The 13,106-nt window shown below is 34.1% G+C and overlaps 1 protein-coding gene across 1 annotated transcript in view; it reads left to right on the forward strand.

The window, feature by feature from the left end:
• Positions 1 to 13,106, forward strand: part of PTPRQ (protein tyrosine phosphatase receptor type Q) — a 289,628-nt gene that overhangs the window by 66,885 nt on the left and 209,637 nt on the right. The window contains exons 19-22 of the mRNA XM_082350721.1: positions 6,194 to 6,354; positions 7,167 to 7,278; positions 7,952 to 8,178; positions 8,517 to 8,586. Coding sequence (XP_082206847.1) covers positions 6,194 to 6,354; positions 7,167 to 7,278; positions 7,952 to 8,178; positions 8,517 to 8,586 — 570 coding nt within the window. The remainder of the gene's footprint in view (positions 1 to 6,193; positions 6,355 to 7,166; positions 7,279 to 7,951; positions 8,179 to 8,516; positions 8,587 to 13,106) is intronic.

The following is a 13,106-nucleotide window of genomic DNA, read 5'->3' on the forward strand; positions in this document are numbered from 1 at the left end:
TCATGATTCAACTCTCTTTTTCCTTTTTTCCCCATTACTTCAGACTCCTCTTTCTCTTCTCTTTTAAGGGCCTTGTGATTAGATTGGATCCACCTGGATAATCTAGGTTGCTCTTCCTGTTTTAAGGTTCATAATCTTAATTCCATCTGCAAAGTCCCTTTTGCCATTGTAATGTAACATTTTCACAGGTTCCAAGGTTTAGAATGTGGAAATCTTGGGAGGCCATTATTCTATGTGTCTTACATACTATTGTTCTCCTAAACGTGGTATATATATATGTGATCATGCAAAGCAAGCAGAGTTTAGAAGTCATACACCAACTTTACTCCTGGATTTGACGCTTGCTAGCTGAGTACTATTGGGCAAGTTACTTAGTAAACTTAGAGTCGATGATCTCTGAGATTCCTTATGGCTCTTAAACACTCTATTACACTTTATTTTTATATTATATATCAATGTATAAGACACATCTTTATTTCTTAAAAAGCATGTGCGTTAAATGATGAATGTCTTTTTCTTCAGGATTTTGCAGTAGGTAAAGTATACAATCAAACACATTAAAACTGGACTCACTGTAGAAGTTTTAGTCTATGGCAAGGTTTCTTAACCTCAGTACTATTGCCATTTTGGGCTGGGTGATTCCATCTTGTGGGGATCTGTACATTTTAGGATGTTCAGCAGCATCCCTGACCTCTACCTACTAGATACCAGTAGGATCCTCTTAATTGTGACAATCAAATTTTTTTCTAGAAATCCCCAGAAGTCCAGAAATTGCCATAAGTTGGCAAAAATCACAACAGATGTATGGTAAGCACCGATCTGTATGGTTGGATAGAAAAATCAAATAGTCCACTGAACAAAGGTTGAAAAAAGATGTGATAAATAAGATGTTTTGCTTATGCACAAGTCAAGGAGACAGTGGGGTTAGTGTGAGTGACAGGATTCGCTCACTTAGATTTTGATCAGAGGAAGAAGTGAGCAAGGTAATGCCAATATCAGGAAAGGTTCATGGAAGATATCGAATATCAATGGTCATTTTAGTTAAAGAAGAGAGCACTTTATGAAATAGCAGTAACTTGATGTTCTGGTTGGATCGTGTGGTTTAGCTGATGGTTTTGAGAGATTAGAGGTAGGTAATGGAGAGCTGTGATTTGGGAGGTGAGCTGATAAGAGGAAATGGGAAAGGGTGGTAATCTAGGTTTTCTGATGGACCTCTGGAGCAGAAAGAGGTTTTACTGCCCTACTTTTTATAAAGGAGAGAGTGGTGATCATGGAGCGATGCTGGGCAGAGCACTGAGTGGATATGAGGAGGGAGCTAAAGCTAAGAAATGAAATAGCAGTAATGCATGGTTTTACTAAGAGATGGCCAGGATTTATAGGGAAAGACAGCAGAATGAACAATAGCTTTAGTTATAGCTTGCATTTATTAAGATTTTGCTATGTTCAAACCACTCTTCTAAGCACTTTACATGTGTTAACTTATTTTATTCCCACAACAGTGTGTGGGATAGGAGGATTATTATCTTCAGGTTGATGAGGCCAGAGAGAAATAGAGAGGTTAAGAGTTTTGCCTAAATTCTTAATTTATGTGGCAAAGCTAGGATTTGAACCTAGTTATCCAGTTATAGGACCTGTGACCAATGCCTTACTAAAAATTGATTTTTTAGACACTTGTGGCACCTAATATGATGCTGACTTACTAGAAGATGTTTATTTTACTATACCTAGCCCATTTCCAAAGTGTGAGGAAGCTACAAGAACTTGATAAATAAATGTTGCCTTGACATAGGACATATTTGGATGGAGTCCCCTAAAATTAAATTGGAGGTCACTTCAACTAATAATCTTAGACTTTAAAGAAAAATTATAGATCATCCTATTAATGCTTGAATCCTTTCTAAAATGTTAATACATTTAGTATTTTTCGATGTGCTATTATTCATAAGCCACTTTGTGAAGGTTAGAGGGACGCAAAGTTATCAAGGTGATTAAACCTTGAGCTCTGAAGCTATTGCTCCTGGATCCAAATCCTGGCTCTACTATTTACCTATTTGCTTTGAGACCTTGGTGAAGTTACTTAAATTCTTTGTTCCTCAGTTTTCTCATTTTTTTTTTTTTTTTTTTATTAATTAATTTATGGTTGTGTTGGGTCTTCGTTTCTGTGCGAGGGCTTCCTCCAGTTGTGGCAAGTGGGGTCCACTCTTCATCGCGGTGCGCGGGCCTCCCACCATCGCGGCCTCTCTTGTTGGGGAGCACAGGCTCCAGACGCGCAGGCTCAGCAATTGTGGCCCACGGGCCCAGTCGCTCCATGGCACGTGGGATCCTCCCAGACCAGGGCTCGAACCCGTGTCCCCTGCACCGGCAGGCAGATTCTCAACCACTGCGCCACCAGGGAAGCCCCAGTTTTCTCATTTTTAAATGACAATAATCATAGTGTCTCCTTATGATTTGTTACAGCTGTTACATAAAACAATGAGTGAAAAAGCTTAGTGCAGTGCATAGTGTATCATAAACTTGATATGAGTTACTTCTTAATATTCTACATGTCTGGTATCTCCTCGGTCAGAACATATATTATGCCCAACTTGTGATAAATCATGAAAAGTCTTAAACATGATATTGAAAGCATATCATATACAGTGTTGGTACATATGAATTATAAATAAAAGTTAATAATAATGGTGATGGGACTTCTAAGTCTTCACATTTTATTTTAAAATATCTGTCCATTGTAGGCTTTGTTTCCTTGATACTGTTCTGATAGGTTTGTTTGACTCTTTTGTGGGTATTCTGAAGGATGTAACATTTTGGTCTCATTTTGTACACACTCTTTTAAGAATCAGAATCTACTGAGGAACTCCCTAAGAAGCTTGCTTTTCCATTTTGAATCTCTTCTTACTCTCTGTCTCAAAGGTTAATCCACCATAGTTTGTATCAGAACTTTGTATGTGAGGTCCTTTTAACTCTTTTGAGCTCTTTTCCTGTATAGACATCATAGGATCATGCTTCCATTTTTTTTCTCAGTTTCTCGAAATGCAGTTGAAGTACATTCACTGAAATGCCAAGAAGAAAAGTTGAGAGATGCTTTAGAGCTGCACTGTCCAGTAGACAGTGATTAGCAACACGTGACTGTTGAGCCTTGAAACAGGACTAGTCCAAATTCAGATGTGCTCTAAGTGCCAAAGACACATGGCATTTCAAAGACTTAGTATGAAAAAAAAGTGATATTATTATCTCATTAATAATTTCATATTGATTATGTGTGAAATGATGTTTTTGATATGTTGTGTTAGATAAAATATATTAAATTAATTTTACATGTTTCTTTTTACTTGTTTAATGTGGCTTACATTGTATTTTTATCAGTGTTGCTTAAGTATGAATCACAAGACTCATACTTGAGCCTATTTAGGGCTCTGAGTTACCCTGCAATAAAAGAAGATGTTTAACTTAGAAAAGGAATTATTTAACAAAATGGTTTGATCACAGGACATCTATTCAATTCTAGGGATTTAGGGTACTAAGGATTAATTTTTGGAAAATTCTGGTCTAAAAAAACTGACTAGGCCTAGAATTCCTCTTGCTAGCCCTAATTAAATTGAACATTATGTGATATTTTTTCTTTTGGAACTCAAAATCCACCTCATGATCTGATTTTTGTTGGTTAGTAACAATTAGATTGAGAGTGATATTTTTGCTTCATATTTTCCTACCTTTTGAGAGATTAAATTCCATGGAGTGCAAATCATGTACTTATTATGGAATCTGTTTCAGTTAATTGAATCTTCCAGTTCATATTCAGGAAGCTACACTCTTTCACAAGGTCTTAAGCATTACTTCATCTCTACTACCTTTTCCTGAGGGCAAGCCTCCCTCCTCTCTGCTCAGACTACCGCAATATCCTACTAATTGGCCTCGTGCTGCCACTTTTGCTTCTGTCCAATTCATAGCCCATATTCTAGAGTAATCTTTTAAAATTAAAAAAAAAGTCAGATTGTTTTTCTGCTTAAAATTTTTCAATGTTTTCCATTGCATTTAGGGGAAAAAAATCTAAAATGTTTATTGTGGCCTACATTATCATCAGACTGTTCTTCTTTCTTTTTTTTTTTTTTTAAACATCTTTATTGAAGTATAATTGCCTTACAATGGTGTGTTAGCTTCTGCTTTATAACAAAGTTAATCAGTTATACATATACAATATGTTCCCATATCTCTTCCCTCTTGCATCTCCCTCCCTCCCACCCTCCCCATCCCACCCCTCTAGGTGGTCACAAAACACCGAGCTGATCTCCGTGCTATGTGGCTGCTTCCCACTAGCTATCTATTTTACATTTGGTAGTGTATATATGTCCATGACACTCTCTCACCCTGTCACATCTCACCCCACCCCCTCCCCATATCCTCAAGTCCATTCTCTAGTAGGTCTGTGTCTTTATTCCCTTCTTGCCACTAGGTTCTTCATGGCTTTTTTTTTCCTTAAATGATCCCACAACCCAGGCTGGTTTTCTCAGTCACTTTAAATTCTGTCCATTTCCAGGGCTTCTATTCACTCTGCTTTGAAAGGTCTTTACCAAACTGTCCTGAAGTTTCCAGGCCTTCCCTTTTTATCAGATTGGCAAATTTCCAGACAAATATATTCTTCCTCCTCTTGGTGAGACACACTTCATCCTTGGCCAAGGGTTCTTCAGTGTGTCATCTTAAGCCACAGTCTAGGAAACTACATCCTATCTCACCACCATCTCAGTAAACAGCCCTTCACTTCTGTCTTCATTTTTCTTCCAAAGTCTCATCCCAGCTCTTTTTCTAGTTCCTTGCCTAAGACGTCATAAATGTTAGTTACCTTTTAGGACTCTTGAAGAAATAGTATCAGCCCTTACATAAACCAGTAAGTGTGAGTAGTGGTCGGACTTCTGTCATGTTAGACTTTTGTGCATTTTAAAGTGGGCTGGCGAGGAGAATCAAGCTCTTTTTTCTCAAGCCTGAAAATACAGAAGACATAGGTCTGTGTGCAGAATTATCCAGGAAAAATGCCAGCAGCTATGTACAACAAAGAAATTCTACCCATCACAAACGGGGTATTTCTCTGATCTTTCGCCTTAGGTTTGCAGCATTTCTAAAGAGGTATTATAAAAGTGTAGTGCTCACTGCATGGACAACTTGGAGATGATGCCAAGAGAATGTCTCTTTGAGGATGTCATGTGAAAATTAATTGATCAATATTAGCTTTGGCCACTAGGGAGACAGTTGTATTATAAGCATTAAAGGAATTTTTCAAAGGAGATAAGGAAAACCATTCTAAAAGTATATCCCCCCCAAAAAATACTAGGAAACTGACCTGTTAAGATATCTATTTTATGCAATGTGCCCTATCAGTTTTGTTAGGAAATGTACACTTTATTTTTTTTTAATATATCAATTTCCAAATCATCTCTGGTGTCGGGGGGTGGGAGTGTTTAAAATGATAAATGGAGTTCAGTGACTAATTCCAGACTACTTTATTTTGGAAATAGTGTTAGATTGGATCTGTATCAGGATGTTTTTTGCATGCTTGGCTTCATAATCTCTCTCCCTCCCTGTATATTGTTTGGAATCTGCACTAAAGAAGAGTGCGAATCTGACTCATTGGCAATCAATCCAAAGAACTTTACATAGAAAACGCCCTTCAAGCAGGTACAGGCAGCATAAACAAAACTTTGGAAACAGTGGAAGCAAAGGTAGAAAAAATATGGTTGAAATGGCTAGGACACTTACTACTTTAAAAACTATCTTTTTTCCATTTCCAATATGAAATTTTGGCAGATTTTGATATTTTTTGGATATTTATTTCTGTTTGATAAATATCCAGGTAATTGGATAGTAGTTTGTACTTATCTTTAAAATGATTCAGTTTTTCAATTAGAGCATAAGCTTTAAAAAAAACAGTCTGGTCAACCAAAAGGTTTCAGTAGGTAAGGAATATCCCAGAAATAGATACATGAATTGATGTATCACTTTTGATAATTAAGCTTAGAAACTAGGTATTTTTAAAGATATACATGCCTAACACCTACATAGAGCTAGAGATAATCTAAAGGATCTGATACTTTCTGACAATTTGGTTATTTTGAAACCTGGCCCTTAGACTATTGATTTTCCTTTTTTCTTTGAAGGTTTAGGAGAATAACTATTTTAAACCTCTGTTTTTCAATATCAGAACCGGAAAAACCTGAGAAACTTAAAGCCTTCAATATTTCTGCACATTCCTTTTCTCTGCACTGGAGCCTACCTTCTGGCCATGTGGACGGGTTTCACGTGGATCTTGTTCCTGACAGTGGCTTTGTTACTATCAAAGATCTTGGAGGTGGAGAATATCAGGTATAGTTTTCATTATCGTACTTGCCAAACTAACTTGTATGTATATTTGGTCCAAATAGGAAAGTTCTTTATGAAACTCATCCACCATGAAAACTTACTCCTTTGAGACTTTTTAAAAGCATAAGATGAAGACAAAAACACGGATGCCGAATTGATGAGTTTAAGTTTCAGCATTGGTGGACTGTTACCTTAGTAACGTCTGTGTCTCTTTTTTTAAGTCTACCCTGAACCTACAGCCACCGATCCAAGGGTTCATGAATAGTTTAACAATGAAAGGGCAGAGCTATTGAGTAATCCACGCTTATTAACTGTGCACTTGCCAGGAGGATCTGTCTTTAAATCATTAATGCAGGCAACATTTCTCTCTAGAGCCATCAATGTGATTCCACTGCCTGAAAAATGTAATAATGATGGATTTTCTTATGATTTTTCTTTTACTTTTTATTGGAACTTCAGAGACACAGGTATTTTGTACACACCCTTAAATACCAGGGCTAAGCAATGGACTGTAATTTTCTTAAGACTCTTAAATAGTTGTTTCTTGTGACAATGAACTAGGATAGATAGAAATACTGATTTAGTCTTTGATAATGCAGTATGTTTTGTTAAGTTTTTGTTATCTGTTATTTGGTAAATAGTTATGTGATATAACAAATTTATATTTTACAGTGATAAGAAACATTGTGATATCTTAAATAGTGCAGAGTTATGTAGTGAAGTGTTACTTTATTTTATTGATTGTGATAGATTTATGGTTTTAACTTTCTTGCTTTTCAGAATTTTAACACAATCACTTGCTTTTGGTGTTCCAGGGTGATGTTTCTAATGCTGTTCCTGGTACGCGGTATGATGTAACCATCTCTTCCATTTCTGCTACAACATACAGCTTACCTGTTAGTAGAACAGTGACAACGAATGTGACAAGTAAGTATATGTTTTCCTTTTTTTTTTTTTTTTACAAAGTATTTGGAACCATTATAAATCTGTTGGATGGAAATATTTACATTGGCGATATGTGCACTGTATGCATGAGGACAGTTTAGTAATTAAAGCAAAATGGAAGCTTAAGGAAGTGATCTGTTTAGAACCTGCGTTCTACTGGTTATCTTCCATTACTTTCAAAGAGCAAAGATAATCTTTCTATACTTGTTTGTGAAATGGATCAGAAACACTGTTAATGGTAACATTTAAATAATACAAAGCCATGAAAATAAACTCACTATAGTTGCTCTGAAAGAGTTATTCAGTTTGTAAGACTGGTTCCTGTTTTCTTAGTCTTTGTGTATAAGCCTTGCATCAAGTAAATTTTTTTAAAAAATGATTTGGCATTAAAAGTATATTTGGCTTGTAGTACTTAGTAGCATTCCGTTTTTTACATTCTTATAAAAGACTATTTTTGGTATTCCCCAAAGCATTTAATCTTTTTTTTTTCTTGTGGTAGCAAAGCTCTAGGAAGGATAAACTTACACTTAGGAGACCGTTAGTCTTTGGGAACTTCAGAAGTCTACAATTTGTAGATATTTTTCTTACATATGATTGTGAAAATACAATAGTTGTTTGATCTTATAACAACATGAATTTTTTCAAAAAAAAATAGAACCAGGGCCTCCAGTCTTCCTAGCAGGGGAAAGAGTCGGATCTGCTGGGATTCTTCTGTCTTGGAATACACCACCTAATCCGAATGGAAGGATTATATCTTACATTGTAAAATATAAGGAAGTTTGTCCATGGATGCAAGCAGCGTATACACAAGTTAGAGCAAAGCCAGACAGTCTGGAAGTTCTTCTTACTAATCTTAATCCTGGAACAACATATGAAATCAAGGTAATTATTTTGTAAATAGTTAGTATTAAAATATTCATTCATTTTAAAAGTGAAGGAGCTTTATCCCACCAGGTCAAGCCTTTGCAGCAAGTGACTGAAGAATGATCATCTGAGTCTTGGCCTCATTGCCTATCTGGGCTTTTAAAACTTGAACAAATTTTATAATCTCTTTTCATTTTTATGTGTATTTATATGATTTATTTTTCTTATTGATATTGAACCTACTGACAGTCAGATCTTTATCATTTATCTTCTGGACAAATCAAAGTTTTATTATTTCAGATTCTGTTTAATTAGAGAGTATAAAGCTTGAATGTAATTCTTTTGGTCTATTCTAGGTTGCTGCTGAAAACAGTGCTGGCATTGGAGTGTTTAGTGACCCATTTCTCTTCCAAACTGCAGAAAGTGGTAATTTTCCTAAATCATTTATTCTGAATTAACTTCATTATGAGTTTTTGTCATTGAAAATAAATAGGGATATAAACAAAATCCGGCACTAAAATGCATAAAATTTTCAACAGCATGGCCATTCAATTACTTTTAGAGTCTTCTTGGATAGTAAATTCACTCATTAAAATGTATATTGTTCTTTCTGATTATAAAAACACTAAGTGTTATCTTAGAAAACTTTGAAAAAAGCAGAAATTAAAAAAACCCTAAATAAAAGTTATCCATGGCCCTGTTATATAAAAAATGCTGTTACCCTTTTGGTCCATTTCTGGCTGATCTTTTTTTTCCTATGAATATATGTCTTTGTGACTATATATTAGTAAAAGTAGGCTTGTGCCATTTATGTAAGTTTATAGCCTGCCTTTTCCTCTTAACATCAAATCATAAGTATTATTATGACATTAGACTTTTGGAAATACAGATTATAATGGTTATCATATTATTCCATAACATGCAATCATTACCAAACCAACTTAAGCTACCTCCATTCTCCCAATGGCTGAGAGGAAAAATGTGATATCATCCTGATTCGTCTCTCTCATAGTACACTCTAATCTATCAACAAACCCTGCCAACATTATATCAAAATATATCCTGAATCTCACCTCTATTGTTAATCATCCTATGTAATCCATTATCATTTCTCCCCTGAACAATCGAAAGTCTCCTCACTGGTTTTCCTGTTTCCAGCTTACCTGCCTATAGTTTACTCTACCGACAAGAGCCACATAATCTTTTGAAACAGAAGCTAGACTATGTTACTTCTCTCCTCCTAAGATGGCTCCTGTCTTATTCAGAGCAAGAACCTAAGTCCTTCCCATGAGCTACAGTGCTCTGTATGCCCTTTCCCCTCTGACTTCATCTCTTACCTTTCTCCTCTCCCTCTGTCTACTCCAGCCATACTGATCTTCCATCTTAGGGTCTTTTCTCTTGCTATTCCCTCTGCCTGGAATACTCTTTCACTAAATATCTGTAGAACTCTCTCCCCAGTTGATCCAGATCTCACTTTACTTTTCCTGACTACACCTTCTAAAATAGCCCCTATTTCCTTCTGTCCATCTTTATTTCCAACAGATTTATTTTTCTCCATTGGACAAGCCTGACATGTAACACATTTACTTGCCTACTTTTTATTGTATGTATTAGCCTAGTAGAACATAAGCTTTGTGATAAAAATAAGTTGTTTTGGAATGGAGGTAATTTTATTTATTTAGTAATTCAGCTGTTTATAATAGCAAACAGTCAGAACCAATAAATAGAAAAATGGCACAAAGAATGGCATCTCCAATCAATAGCAAATCTTTTCTGTGGAGCTTATATTCTAGTGGGCTAAGATAAATAAATGAATTACTAAGTAATATACTAGATTGGTGAGAAGTGCTATAAAAACAATTTCTGTAATTTTGTGCAACTATAAATGTTCTGTATAAAGATACAGATAAAGATAAAAATATCCAGTGGTTCACTGCCAAAGGGATACATTGAAATGGGCCCTGTATATCTAGAGGGGATTATGCAATTATAGTGTTAAAAGAAACATGTGCCAAGCTTTATGGCCCAGTTTTTATTTGAGACGCCATCAAGAGAAGCATGTGAATACATGCTCTATGCCATAGAAAGAATTAAGAGAAAATTCTAGAGTTTATTTAAAATTAGAAATTAATGATTCATGAGGTCTTTTTCCTATTGATATTGACCCTACTGACATTCAGATTATTAGCACAACTAAAAATTGAGAAAATTATTATTTTAAATTAAATGTTCACTAGGATATAAAAGAAAAATTTATTACTTATGTTTTTAGCTTCAGGGAAAATAACTGGAATAATTTTTTAATGACTTACCAAATAGTTTGTTCTTTTTTTAAAACTCTCATCTTGATACAGCTTCTGATAAAGCCTGGTACATGCAGATTATGATTTCAACTTGACAGTATTTTGAACTTTATATATTTTATACTCTACTAACTGACATAATTTCTGGAGTTATTTGCTCTCTTGGCAAATTATGATTGGGACAGACTAACACTCTAGGATGGCGTGAAAATAATACCGGAACAGAAGTTTCACTCTGTTTCTGACTTGCTGTGTTTTCTTGGGGAAATTACATAATCACATAATCAGTCTTGCCTTATCTTTTTTTTAAAAAAAATGTTAAGTGGTAAAAATATAAACCTAAATTTAGTTAGATCAGTTATGTCCAAGTTTTCCCCCAAGGACTCCTTTTTATTATTTATGCTACACAGAACTAAATTTAAGGAAAATTTCTGTGGAATAAATAAATTGCATTTATTATTATTAAATCAGAAATAATTTCTTTCTCCATGAATAAAAATACTCCTAAAGTATAAAGTTAACCCATTATACCATACTGAGCTGATATCACATCCACAAGCACAAAAATCTCAACTTTCTTACTTCTCACACAGCATTGTTTCAGACAAATGTAGAATTTTAGCTTTAAAATATTAGAAATATCTCTTGTACCTTCATTTTTAACTTGATGGATTCTTAGAAATGTAGAAGATTCTTTTAGAAGTGTCTATATTTGATTTAGAAAGGGTTTTTTTTTTTTCTGGCTCAAGAAAATGTATGTTTTGTATAGTATACACTTCAAAAAGTTTTAATTAGTTTCACATACTTATATATTTACGCAAGTCACTTGTTTAGCTATGCCCTCAAAGTGTGTGGAAGACTTATCTGAAAGGTGAAGTGATTTATAAACAGAATTTTTTGGTGCTTTAGTGTCAGATCTTTACTTGGACCAAGATGGATAAATTCACTACAAAAATCAAAAGATGATGGGATTTCGGTACCTAAAAATCCAGAAGTAGAAACTAGAATATTTAAAGTAGGGGAAGACCTGTCAGCTACAGAAAAGAGCCAGAATTAGTCTTCAGACACCACGAAGTCACAAAAGGAAAACATACAGATTTTACTGAGGCAAAAATAGTGTAATTTTAAGTTAATAAAAATAACCTCTTTTTCACTAAATGTTGTTTAACAGATTTAATTAATTTTTATCTAAGATATTTTGTGTACTTTAAAAGATATTTTGAAATCATGTTTTGGTATATAATAAAGGTTTGGTTACCTTGTAAATTCAAATTTCTCTACACTTGGGCAGTTCCTCATGATTGTTGTTAAGGCCGATTTGGAAATGTGCCAGCTTGTATGCAGTCTGTTATTGATATATATATTTCAGGCATTCTTATAAAATTTGCATACTTTAGATAAATAAGGAATTTAAAACAATGATTAAGATTAATGATAAAAGCTTTGATTCTTGTAATTCCATAGCATCACGTATTTAACAAACTTTTTGCTTTATTATATTTTATCCACTCAAAAGAAATTTTGGTGCTAAATCTTTAGTATCAGAGAGTTTTCATATTGTCATTGTCCTTCTTAAGCTTTAATTCCATTGATCAGTTTCTCTTGAAGAAAAAAATTTCTATCCATTATGACATCCATTATTAATGATTAATCATCTTCCCAAATTGTTGTATTTTACTTTTTTCAATTAAAATGCAGCTGTTGTTAAGTTTCTTAATTTCTGTTTAACTCATATAATTCACATACAGCTCTCTTACCCATTCACATACAGCTCTCCTGCCCAGGACCTAACTTTCTTATATACTTTATATGGCTTTCATTTACAAATCACATTTTGGTATTCTTCTCTACAATGTATACCTAAACTCTGGTTATTTGATTTCTCAATACTAGGCACTTCTACTATCATTTATATTGTTTTACCCCAAACATCTTGTTTTGTTTTTATTTCTTTCAATAGTGACTTGTCATGGTTGTTCTGTATTCTAAAGGACCTTGATTATTTACTCTACTTGGTCAATTTTGCATAATTAACCTTGAATTAATAAGTATCATTTTTCTTCACTCTGGCCTCATGTTTATCTCATTCCAACTAAGATAGTATATAGCTTATTATTATGCAGATTATTAATAATTAATAACAAAGTATCATGAATTCTGATGAAAGTTGATTTTGAGGGTATATGAAAGTCAAAATATAATAACCACAATCAATTGGGTGGTATCCATTTTATATTAGACACTAAATATTTACATACATTCTAGAAATGTGCTTTTTGGTGCACATGGTTGTATAATTGTTTGAATTTGCCACTTCTTCATTATCTAAGGAATTTATGTAATTCCAAAGTATTTCAGAAAGTAAGATATTCATTATTCAAATTTCTATAACCACAAACAACTATTGACTGAATATTTTTTCAGACTTATTTGAAATAGTTTATTGATGGATGTATTGGCCAAATAATCCTGAACTAAATCTTATGTGCCTCTTAAACACAACTCTATGGGCCCAATTTCCAGTTCTTTATTTTAGGCAAAAGTCAATTCAAAAAGTATACCCAAGTATATATTTCAAAAAGTATTACCCAAGTAGATTTTATACAATGTATTATACATTTAATTTCATATAACATGGGAAAT

This window comes from Balaenoptera borealis (genome assembly GCF_965194805.1).
Source record: "Balaenoptera borealis genome assembly, chromosome: 13".
Lineage (NCBI taxonomy): Eukaryota > Metazoa > Chordata > Mammalia > Artiodactyla > Balaenopteridae > Balaenoptera > Balaenoptera borealis.